This window comes from Dipodomys merriami, unplaced genomic scaffold (genome assembly GCF_024711535.1).
Source record: "Dipodomys merriami isolate MVZ:Mamm:240054 unplaced genomic scaffold, mDipMer1.0.p SCAF_403, whole genome shotgun sequence".
Classification (NCBI taxonomy): domain Eukaryota; kingdom Metazoa; phylum Chordata; class Mammalia; order Rodentia; family Heteromyidae; genus Dipodomys; species Dipodomys merriami.
The window spans coordinates 559168-580582 of record NW_027205638.1 but is presented as its reverse complement, the minus strand read 5'-3'; the positions used below and the strand labels follow the sequence as shown (position 1 = coordinate 580582).

The 21415-nt window shown below is 40.7% G+C and overlaps 1 protein-coding gene across 1 annotated transcript in view; it reads left to right on the top strand.

The window, feature by feature from the left end:
• LOC138806657 (zinc finger protein ZFP2-like) overlaps positions 1-13640 on the top strand; it is a 48286-nt gene extending 34646 nt beyond the window's left edge. Inside the window, exons 6-7 of the mRNA XM_069992077.1 lie at positions 7523-8053; positions 13247-13640. Coding sequence (XP_069848178.1) covers positions 7523-8053; positions 13247-13640 — 925 coding nt within the window. The remainder of the gene's footprint in view (positions 1-7522; positions 8054-13246) is intronic.
• Positions 13641-21415: the final 7775 nt, after the last annotated feature.

Here is a 21415-nt window from a genome sequence, read left to right as displayed (position 1 = left end):
ACTCTTATCTTCAATTAACCATTCAAAAACTAGAAATGTAGCTAAGATTCAAACTAGTACAATGCTATCTTTGAGCAAAAGAGCTGAGTTCAAGCCACACAATTGGCACAATAAACCAAAGTTGGGGAAACTCCACAATTGGGCTGTTAAGAATTGAGAAACCATGGGCTGGGAAGGTGGCTCAGTGGTACAGCGCTTGCCTTGCATGCTTGAGGCCCTGTGCTTTGATTCCTCAGTACCACATAAGCAGAAAAAAAAGCTGGAAGTGATGCTGTGGCTCAAGTGGTAGAATGACACCAAGACAGGGATTCTGATCAAGCTGCCAATTTTTATTTTTCACACAAGGGTATTTATATGCTTGGAATAAGTAAGCTTTTTCCTTGGCCGAAGCAGCTGCAGGGTGTTTGCTTAGGGCAAGGTGAAAAGGTGGTTGTTAGTAGCTGCAGGGTGTTTACTTAGGGCGGGGTGAAAAGGTGGGATCTGTAAACTCAGCCTCAAGATATTCCAGTGAGATAGTTAAGCCTATTATGTTGAGAGACTTAACTTTTGACTCCCAACACTCCCCCCCCCAAAAAAAACAATTGAGAAATAAGATTTAGTAGCAACCTTGGAAACAGGATGTCTGCAACCTTACATTAATGATGACCCAGCAAGAGCAATAGTTCTCCACTATTTCTTAATCACAGGGCTCTGTGTTCCTAAGCCTAAACTGATTGTCAAGCTGGAGCAAGGTGCAGAACCATGGATAAGAGAAGGCTCAGAAGAGAATTTCACAGGTGAGTTAAAGTATCTTGAATGGTAATGATGGGTCTAGAGCCCAGTTGGTCTGTTTAACTTGAGCTGTACAGAGCAATAGTATTCCTAGTGCTGCTGAGTCATGTATGGCAGAGAAGTAAGTGATCCTTTGTCTCAAGGAATTGTCAATCCAGAATTCACGTGGAGACAAACTGAATTTGGTATGCCAGTGTAGTTAATGTTAGCAATTCTCTTGTCTTTAGAGAAGTCATTCTTGAAGAAAGAAACACAATGAGAAATGTAGAAAAGGTGATCTCATTTTCCTTTAAACTAGTATGATGCAGGTGGGAGGAAAATAGGAGTATGCTAGGGCTGCTATCCTCTGATCAGGACAATTTCTTGTCAGTGGTGCTGGGCATAGAGTGAGATTCAGAATTGAAGCATTAAGAGTACATACATGAATAATTTGAGTAAATATTTCTTGGATAAAAATAGAAAAATCTGAAAAACAGAAAACATTGTTTTCTATTGTAAAATGGCAGTACTACTTTCTTAATTACTACATTGTGTAGAAAAGTATATATTCTGCATAAAACAATGCTTTATTATTTGAAAATCTTGTAACAGAATGTGAGGAAATATCTTTACATTAAGGAATTTATGGATCTCATTTATGTTTTTGTCTATTTTTCTATTATTCATTTAACATGTCCAAGAAATGGAGGATGTGATTAGCACCTGTCAGGAAAATCACAATGAATATCTATCTGAAGTAACAATCATGAATAGTAACCCAGGGGAGGAAAAAGTGAGACTTATAAGAAGTTTTAATTTGAGCTCAAAACAGAAGTCAGAACTGATTAAGAATAATGGGAACTCCTTAGGGATGAGGATAGAAAAGCTCACTGGGTGTCAGAACATGGATGCTTTCAGTGAACCTGGTAAGATATGTGCTGCATATAGACCTCATGTTTCTTCTGTAGTTGAAGAATATAAACAGTGTGGAAGGTCTTTCACCGAGAAGACACACCTTATTCTCCCTCAGAGAACACAAACAGGAGAGAATCCTTATGAATGTAAAATGTGTGAAAAGATTTTCACCTGTAAGGCATATCTTACTGTCCACCAGGATTACAGGCGTGAGCCACCAGCGCCCGGCAGAAATATATTCTATATACATTTTTCTATCTAACTTTGGGTGAAAATTACTGAGTTACATCATACATGCTTTCCATGGTGTTTAAATATGTAAATGAATGAGGTAGAACACAAAATACAATGGATGCCTAGCATACTTTTGCATTAAAAAAGCAGTTCATGGGCTGAAAAGTTGGCTTAGTGATGCATGCATGAGGCCCTGGGCTCAATTCCTCAGCACCACATAATCAGAAAAGGCTGGAAGTGGTGCTGTGGCTCAAGTGGTAGAGCACTAGCCTTGAGCTGAAGAGCTGAGGGACAGCACCCAGGCCCAGAGTTCAGGAACCAGGACTGTCAAAAAAAAAAAAAAAAGGAAAAAAAAGCAGTTCATACATCCTGAAGTATATTCAGTAATAAGGAATGACTTTTAGTGGAAATATATGTTTTTGCTCTCAATTATTCAATAATTTCAGTGGGAACATTCATTTTTTCCAATTTAGTGTGTACATAAATATATAAATTAGTAGGTTTAATAATATCTATCTATCAGGAAATGGGCTGGATTTGTGTTTATTAGACAGTTTAACACTCTGCCTAAGACATTAAAAATTCTTCGCTTATAAGAAGGCTTTACGTTTTCACAATAAAAAATAAATAAAAATTTAAAAAAGAAGGATTTACGGTTTTCCAGTCCATGTATCATGTTTGCCAGAGGAAATTCTGGGCACAAAATCTCACAGATTCATTTCTGAATGCATCATTTCCCTTAAATCCCAGCCATGCTTCCAGAATCTTCTGCTCATTGTCAGCAGCAAGACAGAATGAATGGATCTCTGGTGAGTTGTTTTATTATTTTTCATTTGTTTTCCATTCCATTATATGAACCTAAAGATGTCCAAGAATTAAAAACAATACCAACCACACAGATTCAGCCTCAGGAGCATATTAATAAATTAGATAAAGAAGGCTTATAAATTAGCAGATAAAGATTGCTTCTAGGATTAGCACATTAAATGGTGATATTGTTTCTAAGCTGAATTCAGATTGGCTTCAGAATGTCTAGGTTTCATCTTGTCATAAAATGTAGTCATACCTGTTATTTGATGTAATGACACCAAGCAGGTTACTTCTCATGGAAGGTGAAGGATAGATTGCCACCAGATCACTTCCTCATGAGTAACATTAAACTATCTCAATGAAATTTTCTTGGAATTGCTGAAATAGTGTGGTGATGCACACCTTCGTGTGTTCTTAAGGAATGATTAACCTATATGTACTTAAATTACTGTCCATATATAGTTCTTGGACCACTTCATGGTCTTGGTCTTACTTGAAACTTCACCTGTATTTGTTGCTAAGCTGTATGGTCTTTCTACAAATTCCTGTTTGTTTTCTAAAGTATTCTCACGAGATTTCTTTCCTCTATTTTCTCTCTATATTTTTGATTTTCTACTCACTAGTGTTGGTTATTTTTCTCTTTCTCTCTCTTTGTATCTATCTTTCTATCATTTTTTTCTTTTCTCATTCCCTCTTTCCTCCATATGTGTCTCATTTGTTTCTTTTCTTCAAATGGTCTATCTGGAACAAGATTTTCTTAGTGATCAGCTTTAAGTTGCTGACATGGCTCTTAGGATTGACATTTTTTTTTACCTGTAGTATAGGAAAATTATTGCCTAGAGAGTTCTACAGGATTCCAGAAACAAAGAAAATTAGAGAAACACAAAAACACAAACAGATAGACGTACGGGAAACCAGGGTTCCAAAGGCTCTCTGGCACTTTGTCCCTGTGCGCCAGAAAGCTAGCATAGTTCCTTGAGTGCACACTGGGAAGATTACCATTGATAACATGCAAAAATGAAGTATCTATATTAATAGTACAATCAGAGCCACAATTAAATCTTATAAGGGCCCAACCAATCATTAGTTATTTTCTGGAGTACTGTTACTGTTTTTTGAACATTCATGTGGACACTGCTTTTCATAGATCTAGCAATGCTCTATGTTCTGTATTCCATGTGATATTCTGAATGTGTGGTGCTTGCTTTTGAGAGTACTTATTAATAGAAGGTCTAAATAGGATTTATAGTGAAGCAGTATGTGTAAATGAGGAAAAATATTGGTTTAATTCATTTTTACCCTGGTATGTACTGAAATTTTATCAAAAATGATAATATAATTTTTCAGACACCTCCTTAGACTTAATGTTATCATGCCAGATTATTGTCTCCTTAGAGTTTTTATCTTGTCTCTACTGCTAGCAGCAGAAATGTGATTGCATGCATTATGGAAACTGTAATTTTTTATTTCTCTTGGGGCTTGAATTCTGGGTCTGTTTATTTTCCCTCAGCTCTTCAGGTCAAGGTGAGTGCTACCACTTGAGTGACGGTGCTACTTTCATTTTCTGGTGGTTTATTGGAGATAAGTGTCTCTTGGACTTTCCTGCCTGGGCTGGTCTTGAACCTTGATCCTCAGACCTCAGCCTCCTGAATAGCTAGGATTACAGGTATAAGCCACCAGCGCCCTGCAAATCTGTGTATTTCAATGACCAGGTTTATGTATTGTCAAATATTTCTAGTTTGGTATTTAATTCTCCCAGTGAATAGATAACAAAGCTAGCTGCAAATATTTTATGTAAGACAAAAGCATACCTGCAGCATAATGAAATTCCAGGTTGGAATTCTCATAAGCCAGGTCTAATTTCTTGATGGAAATGTGCCATTAGAGAATTTATCATTTGATGATGTGGCTGTGAACTTCACCTGGAGGGAGTGGCAGGATCTGGATCCTGGTCAGAGGACCCTTCATAGAGATGTAATGCTGGAGACCTATAGCAACTTCATGTCCTTGGGTGAGCAAAGGTTATTTTTACTTGGAAGATCAAGTGCTTTTATTTTAGTAGACATTAGACTATGTTATTTAGGGAGAAGATTCCAGTCCATTCCCAGGTAAAAAACTGCTAGTATAAAAGCCAGTCAAATTTGAGTCTGAGAGCTTGGTGCTGTTTGTCTTTCACACTAGTGCTTGAGCCACAATTCTATTTTGGCTTTTGTTTTGGGGTATATTCTGTATTTCCGTGCCCAGGTTGGTTTCAAGCCTGCCTCTTCTGATCTCACCTCCTAAATGTAGGATTACAGGTGTAAGCCTTTGGACCATTACATTTTCAAAAAAAAAAAAAGATTACGAGTCATGGGAAGTGTCATTTTTTTCTAAGGGAATCTTCAACTTCATTATATCTAACACAAGAGCTAATTTTATTCTCATTTTTTAAGAAGGCAAATCAGTAGTCGGACAAAAGTTCTAAGCTATGATCCACTAATAGGAGACTGACTTGCCAGACTTGGGTAATTATTATAGGTGGATCTGCAGTCTAGAACGTACATTACTACTGACAGTATGCTCTGGAAATCAGTAGGTGAAAGTGTGTATTTGTAAACCAAACCTGATACAGGGGTTAGTGCTTCAAGCTACAAATTCTAGATACTCCGGAGGTGACATCTGAAGGTTTCAGTTTGAAATCAGCAGCTGTAAAAAATTGACCATGAGACTCTTATCTCCAATTAACCATTCAAAAACTCGAAATGTAGTGAAGACTCAAACTAGTAGAATGCTAGCTTTTAGCAAAAGAGCTGAGTTCAAGCCACACATTTGGCAAAATAAACCCAAAGCTGGATGCTACTCCACAATGGAGCAGTTAAGAATTGAGAAACCATGGGCTTGGAAGTTGACTCAGTGGTAGAGGAATTGCCTTCCCTGAATGAGGCCCTGTGTTCGATTCTTCAGCAGCACATAAACAGAAAATAAAAGCCGGAATTGGCATTGTGGCTCATGTGATACAGTGTTAGCCTTGAGCTGAAGATCTGCCGGACAGCGCCCAGGACCAGAGTTCAGGTCCCACAACCAGACTGTCCCCACAAAAACAATTGAGGAACCACATTTAGGATCAACCTTGTGAACAGGATGTCTGCGACCTTACGTTAATGATGACCCAGCCAAGATAAATCGTTCTCTACTATTTCTTATTCACAGGGCATTGTGTATCTAAACCAGAATTGATTGTGAGGCTGGAACAAGGTTCAGAACCATGGATAAGAGAAGCTTCAGACAAGAATTTCACAGGTGAGTTAAAGCATCTACAATGCTAATGATGGGTCCAGAGCCCAGTTGATCTGTTTATCTTCAGCTGTACAGAACGATAGTATTCATAATGCCCCTGAGTCATGAATGGCAGTGAACTAGGTAATCCTTTGTCTCAAGGAATTGTCAATACAGAATTCACTGGGGACAAACTGAATTTGGTGTGCCAGTGTAGTTAATATTAGCAACTCTCTTTGTCTGTAGAGAAGTCATTCTTTAAGAGCAAAAGACAATAGGACATGTACAAAAGATCTCATTTTCTTTTAAACTAGTATTGTGCAGGTAGGAGGAAAATAGGAGAATGGTAGTGCTGCTATTCTCTCATCAGGACAATAGCTTATGAGTTGTGCTGGGCATAGAGTGACATTCAGAATGGAAGCATTAAGAGTACGTAGATGAATAATTTGAGTAAATATTTCCTAGAAAAAAATAGAAAAATCTGAAATACACAAAAACATTATTTTCCATTTTAAAATGTCAGTACTACATTCATAGTTAGTATATTGCAGAGAAAAGTTTTATTTTCTGCCTAAAACAATGCTTTGATATTTGAAAATCTTGTAACACTTAAAATGTGAGAAAATACCTTTACAGTAAGGAATTTATGGATCTCATTTATGTTTTTGTCTATTTTTCTGTTATGCATTTTAGATGTCCCACAAATGGAAGATGTTATTAACACCTGTCAGGAAAGTCACAATAAATATCTCTCTGAAGTAGCAGTCAGGAATAGTAACCCAGGGGAGGAAAAAGTGAGACTTATAAGAAGTTTTAATTTGAGCTCAAAACAGAAGTCAGAACTGATTAAGAATAATGGGAACTCCTTAGGAATGAGGACAGAAAAGGTCACTGGGAGTCAGAACATGAGTGTTTTCAGTGAAACTGGTAAGATGTATGCTGATGGGAACTCCTTAGGAATGAGGACAGAAAAGGTCACTGGGAGTCAGAACATGAGTGTTTTCAGTGAAACTGGTAAGATGTATGCTGTATATAGTCCTCATTTCTCTTCTGTAGTTGAAGAATATAAACAATGTAAAAGGTCTTTCACCGAGAAGACACACCCTATTGTCCCTCAGAGAACAGACACAGGAGAGAAACCATATGAAAGAAAAATGTGTGGAAAGATTTTCACCAGTAAGGTATATCTTACTGTCCACCAGAGAAGACACAAAAATGAGAATCTTTTTGAATGTAACATGTGTGAAATGTCTTTTACCTCGAAGTCAAACCTAACTCTCCACCAGAGAACGCACACAATGAAGAAACCTTATGAATGTAACATTTGTGGAAAATCTTTCACCTGGACATCAAACCTCACTATCCACCAGAGAACACATACTAGAGAGAAACCTTTTGAATGTAACATGAGTGGTAAGTCTATCACCCAGAAATCAAAGCTTACTGTTCACCAGAGAACACAAACAAAAGAAAAACATTTTGAATGTAACATGTGTGTTAAGTCTTTCACCCAGAAGTCAACTCTCACTGTCCATCAGAGAATACACACAGGAAAGAGAACTTATGAATGTAACGTGTGTGGAAAGTCTTTCACCCAGAAGTCACACCTTACTTACCACCAGAGAAGACACACGGGAAAGAAACCTTATGACTGTAACATGTGTGGAAAGTCTTTTATCCGGAAGTCAGAGCTTACTGTCCACCAGAGAAGACACACAGGAAAGAAACCATATGAATGTAACATGTGTGGAAAGTCTTTCACCCAGAAGGCACACCTTACTGTACACCAGAGAACACACACAGGAGAGAAACCTTATGAATGTAACATGTGTGGAAATTCTTTCACCAAGAAGTCAAACCTTACTGTCCACCAGAGAACACACACAGGAAAGAAACCTTATGAATGTAACGTGTGTGGAAAGTCTTTCACCCAGAAGGCACACCTTACTGTCCACCAGAGAACACACACTGGAAAGAAACCTTATGAATGTAACGTGTGTGGAAAGTCTTTCACCCAGAAGGCACATCTTACTGTCCACCAGAGAACACACACAGGAAAGAAACCTTATGAATGTAACATGTGTGAAAGGTCTTTTACCTGGAAGTCAAACCTTACTGTCCACCATAGAATACACACAGGAAAGAAACCTTATGAATGTAACGTGTGTGGAAAGTCTTTCACCCAGAAGCTACACTTTACTGTCCACCAGAGAAAACACATGAGAGAAACCTTATGAATGTAATGTAACATGTGTGGAAAGTCTTTCACCAAGAAGTCAAACCTTACTGTCCAACAGAGAACACACACGGGAAAGAAACCTTATGAATGTAACATGTGTGGAAAGTCTTTCACCAAGAAGTCAAACCTTACTGTCCAACAGAGAACACACACAGGAAAGAAACCTTATGAATGTAACATGTGTGGAAAGTCTTTCACCAAGAAGTCATACCTTACTGCCCATCAGAAAACACACAGGAAAGAAACCTTATGAATCTCATATGTGTGGAAAGTATTTCAGCCAAGAGCTACAAGTTACTGTCCACCAGGGAGCACACACAGGAGAGAAATTTTATGCTTGTAAGCTTGTGGAAATTCTTTCACCCAAAACATACACCTTTCTGTCCATCAGAAAAAAACCCACCAGAGAGAAATGTATGTAGCAGGCATGGAAATTCTTTCGCCTGGAAGGCACAACATCCATCACAGAACACAAGGAGAGAAACCTTATGAATGCAACCAGTGTGGAAAGACCTGGAGGTCACAGCTTAACACACATAAGTTGATTCACACAAATGAAATAACTTAGGATTGTACCAAATGGGAAAGTCTTTGATCTGTAAGAAAATTAAAATTGCAATACAGAACCAATACAGGATAGAGACCTTATGATATAGCAGATGTGGAGTCCTCCAACTACAAGACACAGCTCAGGGTTCATCACAGAACACACGAAACACACACACACACACACACACACACACACACACACACACACACAGGAGGTCAGGTGCGGCTGGTGCCCTATTGGCCACATGGTAGATGGTGGGGTCTGGCATCTTGTCTTCATGCAGGGGGAAGGAAATTCCCCATCCATCACTTGCCTCCCAAATGATGGGTGTGGCTGGATCCCTGGAAGCAGGCATGGACATTTGGCTGATATGTTACTCAATCTGTTAGTTCAGTTTGTGGGACTGGGAATTTCCTGTAGCCCTGCCTCCTGCTTAGGCCCTATTTAGGCTGCACCAGCAGTGGCACCAGATGCCATGCCACATGTCCCTGTGATCATATCCTGTGTCCTGTCTCCTGGCTTGTCTCTGGTCATCCTAGTGTCCCAATTCATCAATCTCTTGGTGCTGATTGGTTTCTTGGTGTAGTTTTTATTCCTTTTTTCCTTTCTGTCCTGTTTCTAAGTTGTCTAAGTGTATTTGTGGACTGCAAGTCTTTGTTACAACAGGCTGCTTGCAGACTGCTAGCTGTGTAATAGACTCCAGTATTCCATCTTCCATAATGTGGCTTCCAACAAATATACTGTCTTCTTTTACAGAAACACAAAGGTTGACCAAGCATTACAATTTCTAGAGCCAAGATAGATGCCATTGTATAGTTATGTAATTAAAGATATCTTGGAGGCATTTAGAAAAAATGTCTGTTACATCAGAAAGTGCTTAATTAGTAAACCAAGACCAAGACTCCAGATCCTATATAAGACAATCATTCTAGATATGTCCAGAGCAGTTTGGTTACATGAAGAGCTCTACTTTCACACTTTCATGAAGGAATGTTTTTGTTCCAATATCAGGTGTTGAACTCAGGAACTGAGTTGAAGCCAGGTGGAGCTGGCTTCAAGATGAGATTCTCTCATCTTGGCCTCTATAAAAGCTAGGAACCAAAGCATGATCTCTGTGGGCTGTTCTGAAGAAATCTACCTCTGGGAGCAGGAGGTTTCCTTCAGTGCTTCAGCTCAGGCTTCCTGTGGCTTCAAAAATTTCAGTATTTATTTCAATTGTTCAAAAATAAAACTCCTCTTTACAGTATTTTCACAATAAAAAAAGAATCCTTAAATCCTGTCTATGATTCTATTTATAAGATAAGGACAGTGGACTTCACATTGCAAGATTTAGCTAGTTGCTCCCTTGACCTCTTCCCTCACACTATTCACCCTTCTGCTTTTTTGTGTGTGTGGGGAGGGGGAGGTCCAGTCTTGTGGCCTGAACTCTGGGCATGGGTGCTGTCCCTCAGCTCTTCAGCTCAAGGCTAGCACTCTACCACTTGAGCCACAGGGCCACTTCCAGCTTTTTTTTCTTTTCATTTTTGTGGTGCTGGGGAATTGATCCCAGGACCTCATGCATGCAAGGCAAGTGCTCTAACAGTGAACTAACTTCCCAGCCCAACACTTCTACTTATCTACAGAGGCCTAGTAAAAAAAAAAATAGGGGATGTGGCACTGTAGTTCAAGTGGTAGAGCGCTTGCCTTGAGCTGAAGAGCTGAGGGACAGCACCCAGGCCCAGAGTTCAAGCCCCATGACCGACCAAAAAAAAAATTAATGTAATTTTGGGCTGGGAAGGTGGCTCAGTGGTAGAGCACTTGCCTTGCATGCCTGAGACCCTGGGTTGGATTCCTCAGCACCACATAAGCAAAAAGCAAAAAGCCATAAGTGGCGCTGTGGCTCAAGTGGTAGAGCACTAGCCTTGAGCTGAAGAGCTGAGGGACAGCGCCCAGGCCCAGAGTTCAGGCCCCACGACCGGACCCCCCCCAAAAATAGGGGGATTGGGAGGCACTTGTGTGTGCCTTTGGCCTTCCTACTTGTACCACACACACACACACACACACACACACACACACACCATCCATTTGGAAATCACTCATTCTCTCATGTTTACAAACAATGCTTTCTGAGAAGGGATGTTTCACAGACTGGAGTCCTACCTAGGCCTGTGATATAGCTCAAATTATGAACCAACATATTTATTTAAAATATGCCTGATGATAACATTTTATTAATGTTTTGTATTTTTTTTTGTTATTTTCATTTGGCCAACACTTTGTTTGAACTCAGAATTTAAGGGACTTAATACTCACTGAATGGGTAAAATACTTTTTCCTCCTTTTAATTTAAGACCAGCAATTAAAAATGAGCAATTAAACTGCCTCATGTGTGGAATCCTAGCTACTCAGGAAGCTGAAATTAGATAGTATTAGTAGGCCATCCCATACAAAATCTTCATGAAAATGGTATCTTAGCCAATAAAAGCATGGCTCTGGTCATATGTGCCTATCTTTTTCTACTACCCGTGAAAGGTAATTATAAAATTAGTGTGTCGAAAGGCCCAGGCAGAGAAGCAAGACCCTAAGGTGAAAAATCAGTGATACAAAAGGGCATCTGGTATAGAAGGTAAAGGAAGTCTCACAAATTTTTGCCCTGAATTCAACCTGAGGACCAATAATATGATCTGTGTAAACAATACATTCTTCCAAATATTTAGTGGAAGAATTTGGATATGGATTACAGAATGATAAGTAAACAGTCCTTTACCAAGTGATTGCAAAAGGACCTGCATCCTGTTATGTGGACACCATGAGTCCTGCTTGGATCAAGTAATTAAGATCTCCTGATCTAACAGGGTACTGGTGCTTCACATCAGAATTCTTAGTTGCCCAAGAGTAAGAGGTTTAAAGATCACAATTGAAAGGCAAACTAGGTAGGATTTGCTGTGAGAGTGTTATGGCCAATTATCATATTTCCTACAAGTAGTGTCAACAATTTTGTCCCTTTGTTACCAAAGCCCAGGGACATTACCGAGGCCCTGAGTAGAAAGCACTCCAAGGCCAGGGAAGATATTTTGTAAAATGGATTTTGGGCCCTTGTGCAGAAAAGTTACCATTCTTGTATAAGCCTACAGTCCTCCATAGGGTATAGTCATTGTGCTCAATTGAAGTTGATTTTGAAATATCTTATTAGCCAGGGTAATGATAGAGTGTTATGAATAGTTGGCTATCTTTTGTCATGTGAATTCACATGCACATATCTTTATGTTTCTGACTAGTTCATAGGTCCTTGCAGAGGTTCAAGTTACTATGCAGGACAATGAGACCTTCAAAGAAAGAACCCAACATATAAAATGTGGCCAAATATTTCAGTATACTTGAAACAGTATCATAAGAAAAGAAGGAATCAAGTAGTGATGATTTAAGGTCCCAGAATAATAATATATTTGAACGAGAAGACTGTGGTCTTTTGCTGTGTGTACATAGATGTAGGAGAAAACCTCTTTTCAGTCTGAGCTGTTCAGACCTGTTTAAGCATTTTTGTTGTTTTTCCCTTTCTGATTGCACTTTATTTCAAGGCCACTCCCAGGGGCAAATGACAGGATATTTAGTTTCAGCTCATTCTAAAAGCTATGTCCTCAGAAGAGAAGTGGTCATCCATGATGAGTACATATTCACCCTAGACATAATCACTAAGAGTGGGTTAAGTTACACAAGTTTTCAAAATGTCAAGAGTCCTACCACACAGTTCATCCTGTCGCCCTTTTCAAAATTAGGCTTTTTAAGAGTTCTGCCTTTGTATGAATATTTCAGTTCTAAATTAGATTATTTTCAATAGCCATTCAGTGAATATTACTGGGTAAAGTATACAAATAAACTCATATTTATTTTAGAGAAAATTCTGATGTCATCAGCAGGGGCAGTTAATATGACTCAAATTGAGGACCCAAAGATTCTGCTCTCCAGAGATCTAAATATTTAACCAAGAACCTCTAATTCCCTAGCTATATGAACCCTAATGAGAGAACAAGATGTTAGGCGAACCCTTGTTTCTTCCTCAGGTTAACCTGGAATGATATACCTCAGAGTGACTGGAAGGGAAAGAAGCTGGGATACTGAGCACAGTGGGTACTGAACAAGGCTATCATAGGATTTTCACTAGACCCTCAGGGACCACCCAAGGCCCCCTTGCTTTACCTTGAGCACTTATATCTTTATGTTTGTCCAGCTCTAGGTCATTTTTCCTCCCATAATTAGCTTAATATTAAGTGTACATTTTTTTGTTTGCTAAATGAGTTGAGAACTTCTTTTAAAATTATCTTTCATTTTTCTGGATCACTTACACCCTTGTATGAAGTCTCTGTTATAGACGTCTCAGTACTTTGAGTAGATGACAACCTGGAGCATCCACAGCCAACCATCTTTGCCTCACTTGTATATGGGATCTGAGAAAAACCCAGCCAAAACTGTATATGTACATTCTAACTTAAATGTTTTTTTTTTTTTACCAAAAGTTTGATGTGGAGACTTCATCTGATGTGGTGGAAGTTGGTTCGGCTCATGGTCTATGCCAGAACTCAAAATGGAAGGTACAGGAAAGAAAAGTTTGGTAAGGAGCCAGCTGAGGAGAGGAGGGCAGTGCCAAAGTCTTCATGCAATAGGCAAACCTGGCAAGCCCCTTGGGACAGGAGTGAGAAGCCCAGAGCAGGGTATGTGCTCCTCATCAGTCCACCACCAGCACAGCATGGCACCTGCAGCATGGGCCAAGGTGCACACGTGTTTCCTGCAGGGCTGACTGTTGACACAGGGACCTGTCAGAGCAGTCAGTGGCCTAATGTAATAGTCTTGTCCTATGTAGATGATACAATTACTTGTGGACTAGAAGAATTGGTAGTAAAACATTGTTAGATGAACTAGTAAAAATTCTTCAGGGTGTGTGTGTGAATGTGTGTGCCCTAAGAAGAAAAGAAATTGAAAAGTAGTTCAGAGAGAAATTCAATGACAAGTGTGGGACTTGAGTGCACAGCAAAATAGATCCATTATTATCACAACAAATAGGTGAAAAGGAAGGGTTTCCTTCACTTATTTTTACCAACCCTTACAAATCCCATTGTGTTCAAAATAATAACAGAAATGTATGCCTTAATGCTTAATGTTGTACAACAGCTAGTTTATAAATGACAGCAGAGTTCTGTTTGCGGTCCCTGAACTCTCTGGAAAGGAGGGCAATACTATTGGAAGTGAACTTATGTCACTTGTAAGTTTGTCATTTAAATTCCAGAGGAAGCATTGATTAATTTAAATGAGCAGACTTTTTGTTTTGCTGGTCTTTAGGCTTGAACCCAGGGGTCAGGTGCTGTCCCTGAGCTGCATTTGCTCAAGGGTAGAACTCTACTACTTGAGCCACAGCACCACTTCTGGCTTTTTCTGTGTATGAGAACCTGAGGAATAAAACCCAGCTCCTCATTCCTGCGATACTAACATTGTACCACTTAGCTACCTTCCCTGTCCTATAAACAGACTTTTTGTGTTAAAAGAAGAAAGAATAGGTTTGTATGTAGTATCCACTTTCCATGTGAAAGTCTGAAGGCTCAACCCCTGAAGTGAAAGGAAGAAAGTAGAAAATGGAATGACAGGAAGTATACAGTTACAACTACAAAGAAAAGAAGAAGAACAAAGGCAATGAGCCAGTAATTAGGTTTTTGTTTGTTTGGGATTGTTTCTTTTTTCTTTCAATTGTTAGCTGTGGGGTTTAAACTCAGGGAGGGCCTGGTATATTCCCTATGCTTTTCACTGAAACCTGGCATGCTACCACTTCCAGCCAGAATGTCACTTCTAGTTTTCTGGCATTTAATTGGTGATAAGTCACTATGAATTTTCTGCTGATGTGGTGCTGAGGAGTGGAACCCAGTGCCTCATGTATGCAAGGCAAACCCTCTACCATTGAGCCACACTCGCAGCCCTGTCTCCTTTCTTAAAACAGTGTGGATGGGGCTGGCAATGTGGGTTAGTGATAAAGTGATTGCCTAGCATGCATGGAGCACTAATTTTGATATCTCAGTACCTAATAAACAACAACAGCCCCCAAATACCTCTAGAAGCACTGGTGTTGTAGCTGAAATGGTAGAGTGGTAGCCTTCATCATAATGAAATTCAGGAACAGTTTTCAAGCCCTGAGTTCTAGCCCCAGGAATGTCAAACAAGACCAACAAAAAGAAGATGAAATGAACAAATGAAAACAAAAAACCCCATGTCAGCAAGTTTCATTGATAAACACCACACACAAACACACACATAGACACACATACACAAATAGACTTTTATCAAACCATATTCCTCTCCTTTACCATGTCTGCTCTCCCTCCCTGCAGCAACTGCTACCTACATCCACTGGAGAACTTACTCTGTGTTTCTCTTGTTTTTGCATTCTTAAAAAATTTTATTGTGAAAATTAACATATAAAAGTAGTATCAATACTCATGAGAAAAATTCCAATCAAAATTACAATAAAATAACCATTTCATACATGTTAGTGTGGCCATAGTTTTAAACAAAACAACGAAAATCCTTCCAAAGTCTAACAAAATCTAGGAAAGATGTGACAACAATGTGAACTTGGTGCATTTCTCTCCGGTATGTAAAACTATCAAAGATGGGACAAAAAGTCCTAAAAAGAACTGAATATAGAATTACATAAAAATATTGTCCAGTACTTCTACACTTGTACATAACTTAGGGAAAAACAAAGATTTCTATAAATACCATCATATACGGACTAAGTTTCAAGAAAGACAAATACCACAAAGAAGTCCAAGAGTCTTTACAGCGATTTATTGAACTACTTATAACACACTCAGTCCTGTACAGCAGTCAAAATTATGTTTGACCACACTTTTTCAGCAAATCCATTAAAACTTCATTAGGATAGTCTAATGTTATTTATGTGAATGTGATGTCTGACAAGATTTTAGGCAACCTTCACCATCCATGAGAACTTACCTCCTAGGTGTCATTGAATCCCAAAAAAGTGAGGCAACATTGTGGTCAAATTAAAAAATGAGAAGCAAACTAAAGCAAATCTGCACTTAACTAGAAGGCAAGATTTGATCATCTTCTAAATCTACAAGTCATCTTTAGCTTTTTTAGAAACATGTTCCTAAAGCCGAATCTTTTTTTTTTTTTTTCTGTTTTTCAATCTTGGACACAGTTAGGTTCATAAAATGGAATGTCAAACAGAGTGAGAAAAGAATCTCGTCAGAGATCCTTTCTTCTCTCTTGCTATTGACCATGAGTAAAGATTCTGGAACCATGGTGTGGAGAGAAGCCAAATGAGAGAGTCAGAAAGAACCTGTGTGATTTTACCCTAGAAGTTTCTGGTCAGATCATGATAGGTGGACTGGAAAAGCATAAAGCCTTCTTATGGGAGAAGAAACATTGCTGAATCATGTAGAGCTTTAAAGTCTCCTCTAAAGACAAATCCACAGAAGACTGAAGTCTTATGTATTACTGAACAGTATTAACAGAAAATACACTCCAAAATGTAGATCGATAAAATGTAACAGAAACAACTTATATAGGTGTAGAGAGCTGCGAGAGGCTGCACCTGGAAGATGGAGCCGGCTTCCGCCCTCCGCCTTCCCGATGGCAAGTGCTCTCTGTGATAAACAACTCCTTATATGGCTAAGGCAAAGAATCTGGCTTGCTTCCGCGCACCTGAACCTATTGGTGGTTCCCACGTGGCGTATCAGGGTTGGCTACCCAGCAGGTACTTAAGGCTGTGGGGGATTCTCCCCGGGGTTGGGGTCAGAAGATTACTCAAAGGTCCTGAATAAACTGCAGAGAGAAGAGTCCGGTGTCGCGTCTTCCTTGCTGGTCGAGGCAGTAGCGACACGTGGTGGCCCGTACGGGGAACTCAGCCATAACCCCAACGAGGACTCAGAACTCTCTGCGGTCAGGGTGGTGCACCGGTAAGTTCCCAGGTAAAAGGGGAATCCGCGACAAAAGCGGGGGTAAGTCCCCAGGTAAAAGGGGAATCCGCGACAAAAGCGGGGGTAAGTCCCCAGGTAAAAGGGGAATCCGCGACAAGAGCGGGGATTAAGTTCCCAGGTAAAAGGGGAATCCGCGACAAGAGCAGGGGGATTTTTGCTCTTCTCGGTAGACAGAGAGAGCGAGAACCCGGGGCTAGTCAGTAGAGTAGCCAAAAGTGAAAGTAAAAGTTTGTTTACCAGCTTTAAATGTTTAAAACATGGGCGCTTCTTCTTCGCACCCAATTTTTTTGGCTCTCAATGAGCTACTGCACTCAAAAAAGTTAAAAATAAAAAAGAGTACTTTAGAGAGGTTTTTGAATGAATGTGACATCGTTGCCCCATGGTTCGCTGTCTCTGGAAGCCTCAAGGTGACCTCTTGGGAGAAACTAGGGAGGGACCTAGATTTTGCCTCTGAACAAGGAACGCTTAAGAGCGGAGTGAGACCAATATGGAAACTGATAAGAGGCTGTCTCAAGGTCCAGCGTTGCAGTGAGGCGGTAGAGAATGGTCAGGCCGCCTTAGAAATGCTGCAGGAAGAAAGATCGGAAAGGGCAGACAGTGAAAAGGAGGAGAGCAGGGGGAGTTATACCCTGATTTTGCCGAACTAGAGACCTCTGAGTCTACAGACTCAGAGGAACTACAATCACTCATAGAACAAATAGAAAAAACAAAGATAAGAAAGAGGAGGAAAGGGAAGGAGAGAGAGGACCCAGATAAAGACGAATGCACGCCCTCCATGCACCGCCCCACACCTTCGGCCCCTCCGCTCTATGCGGAGGACCCTGGAAGTGGCAGCCCCGGCTGTTCTTTCAGCCCAGGCATGTGGAAAGCGGTCAGAACCGAGTTACATCTAGCCTGTCCAATATTTCAGGATCCACAGGGACAGCGGTATCATGAACCCTTAGATTTTAAGTTTATAAAATCTTTAGCGGAGTCTGTGTGGACATACGGAATCACGGCCTCCTTTACTGTAGCCCAGGTGGAGGCCCTAAACAGACACTGCATGACACCCGGTGATTGGAGTGGGCTTGCACGAGCTTGTTTGAGCCCAGGTCAGTATTTAGATTGGAAGGCCTTTTTGATTGAATTTGCTAGTGAAGAGGCTGCAGCCAATCAGGCTGCGGGAAACCCAGCTTGGGACAGAGATGTGCTGCTTGGACAGGGGAGATTCGCCAATCAGCAGATAGGCTACCTGGTTCAAGTTTATGAACAAATCAATAAAATTGGCATAAAGGCATGGAAGGCCTTACCAAATAAAGGCGAGGTGAGTAGCAATCTCACCAAAATCCTGCAGGGCTCTACAGAGCCGTTTTCGGACTTTGTTGCTCATATGGTCGAGGCTGCTGGCAGAATTTTTGGTGACCCAGACGCAGCCATGCCATTAGTTAAACAGCTTGTTTATGAGCAGTGCACTAAGGAATGCAGAGCCGCCATAACCCCATATAAGAATAGAGGACTAGAAGCCTGGATGAAAGTTTGCAGAGAGCTGGGCGGACCACTAACTAATGCTGGATTAGCTGCTGCTGTGGTGCAATTAACCCAGAAGAAAGGGGCTGGGAAGGTGGCTCAGTGGTAGAGCGTTTGCCTTGCATGCATGAGGCCCTGGGTTCGTTTCCTCAGCACCACATAAGCAAAAAGAAATGAAAAAAGCCAGAAGTGACGCTGTGACTCAAGTGGTAGAGCGCTGGCCTTGAGCTGAAGAGCTGAGGGACAGCGCCCAGACCCAGAGTTCAGGTCCAGGAAAAAAAACCTATTCAAAAATCGCTGCAAATTTGTCTAAACAGTTGTCTAGTTATCTTTTAGGTAATTGAACTGGGGAGTTCGACAGCCTGATGGAACAGCTCAGGGTTGCCATCGTCATGGTGAACTCGACCCAAGTGGATGCTGGATTGGCGAAGGGGTTATCTTCATGGATCTCCGCTGCTATGAATCATCTTAAGGAATGGGCGGGTTTGGGAGCCCTGACAGGCCTCCTGGTGTTAACCTCCTTGGTATGTCTGTGGTGCATTTGCCAAATTAGAGGTTCTCAGCGTTGCAGTGTAGCCATGATTATCCAAGCCTTTACAGTCATTGGAGCAGGTCAGTCCCCCCAAGCGTGGCTTGCCACCCTAAAACAATGAACACAGATTGCAAAGCCAAAGTACTGCAGTCGAGAGGCTGTGAGTTTTGCCCTCGAGGAGAGCATGTTTGATTGCACATGGGTTCGATTCACCTTTTCCCGTCCTTGTGAAAAATGAATCAATGGACAGGCTGAGTCATCCCTAGAGAAGGTACCCTCTGGGAGACGGCTTGTATGCAGTCCTTGCATTGCACAACAGGGATCAGACCTCTGTTCTCATCTGTGTTCTTTAAACAAAAAAGGGGGAACTGTAGAGAGCTGTGAGAGGCCGCACCTGGAAGATGGCGCTGGCTTCCGCCCTCCGCCTTCCCGATGGCGAGTGCTTTCTGTGGTAAACAACTCCTTATATGGCTAAGGCAAAGAATCTGGCTTGCTTCCGCGCACCTGAACCTATTGGTGGTTCCCACGTGGCGTATCAGGGTTGGCTACCCAGCGGTACTTAAGGCTGTGGGGAATTCTCCCCGGGGTGGGGGTCAGAAGATTACTCAAAGGTCCTGAATAAACTGCAGAGAGAAGAGTCCGGTGTCGCGTCTTCCTTGCTGGTCGAGGCGGTAGCGACAGGCCAGCCTAAATAGGGCCTAAGCAGGAGGCACGTCTACAGGAAATTCCCAGTCCAGGCACTGGACTATCAGTTTGAGTAACATATCAGCCAAATGCCCATGCCTGCTTGCAGGGATCCAGCCACACCCATCAGTTGGGAGGTAAGTGATGGATGGGGCATTTCCTTCCCCCTGCATGAAAACAAGATGCCAGACCCCACCATCTACCATGTGGCCAAAGGGCACCAGCCACACCTGACCTCCTTACTTAATATTACTGTATTATTAAATCAATTTATAAAATGTTACATCCTCTTTATCGTTTTGTAAACATTCAAAAATTTGCTTTTTGTAAAAGCCATATTTCTTTAGCTCTACCTCTGAAACAATAATTCTCACATTCACCAAAAATTAAACATTCATCTTTTGAATAGTTTATTTCTTCCTTCTTCCTCATTCCTTCAATTCCTCTTTCCATCTCTCACTTCCCTACTCTTTCCTTCCTTCCTCTCAGGGTCTAGAAGTGATGCTGTAGCTCAAGTGGCACATGGTTTCATTTCTTTGTTAATTTCAATTTTTGTGAGAGATTGATCAATATCTTTGTGTGCTTGATTATTTCCCCTAATGTCATATCTATTTTGGCCCTCTATGATATAACACAGGTGCAACACATCGTCCACATGGTCTTTTATTATACCTCACTCAGCAGAACAACTAAATGGGCTAAGAGTGAATCAATCACAAGTTTTTCATCACCAGTGATTAATTAAAGAAAAGTGCAAGCACTGAAGATACTTTGGGGTTCTCCCCCAAGACAAAATGCAGGGCTGCGAAGGTGGCTCAGTGGTAGAGCGCTTGCCTTGCATGCTCGAGGCCCTGGGTTCGATTCCTCAGTACCACATAAGCAAAAAGAAAAAAAAAGCGGGAAGTGGTGCTCTGGCTCAAGTGGTAGAGCGCTAGCCTTGAGCTAAAGAGCTGAGGGACAGCGCCCAGGCCCAGAGTTCAGGACCCACGACCGGACCCAAAAACAAACAAACAAACAAAATGCAGAGATTCTAGTCTTTATTAATCCATCATATTTTTTAAATATATATTTTATTGTAAAGATACTGTATAGATTAGTTATACCATTATATGAGTTAGGTCATTAATACATTTTCTATCGAGCATTGTTACCCCTCCAAGAAAGACTTTACCACTGTTATGACTTTTTCTAGAAAACCTTTCCATTTTTTCTTCATATGATTTTTCTCCTCTTTGTGTGTGAGGGTGTGTGTGTGTGTGTGTGTTTTGTATGTTCTGTGATGAACCCTGAGCTGTGTCTTGTAGTTCGAGGACTCCACATCTGCTATATCATAAGGTCTCTATCCTGTATTGGTACTGTATTGCGATTTCAGTTTTCTGACAGATCAAAAACTTTCCCATTTGGTACAATCCTGTTATTTCATTTGTGTGAATCAACTTATGTGTGTTAAGCTGTCTTTCCACATTGGTCACATTCATAAGGTTTCTCTCCTTGTGTCTGTGATGGATGTTAAGTTGTGCCTTCCAGGTGAAAGAATTTCCATGCGTGCTACATACATAACATTTCTCTCTGGTGGGTTTTTTTCTGATGGACAGAAAGGTGTATGTTCTACATGAAACATTTTCCACATTGGTCACATTCATAAAAATTTCTCTCCTGTGTGTGATCTCTGGTGGATAGTAGGTTGTAGCTTCTGGCTGAAAATCTTTCTGCAAATATGACATTCACAAGGTTTCTTTCCTGTGTATTTTCTGATGGACAGTGAGGTTTGACTTCCAGGTGAAAATCATTCCACACATGTTACATTCATAAGGTTTCTTTCCTGTGTGTATTATCTGATGGACATTGATGCTTGACTTCCAAGAGAAGGACTTTCCACACATGTTACATTCATAAGGTCTCTCTAATGTGTGTGTTTTCTGGTTTATAGTAAGGTTTCCTTTATGGGTGAAAGACTTTCGACACAAGTTACA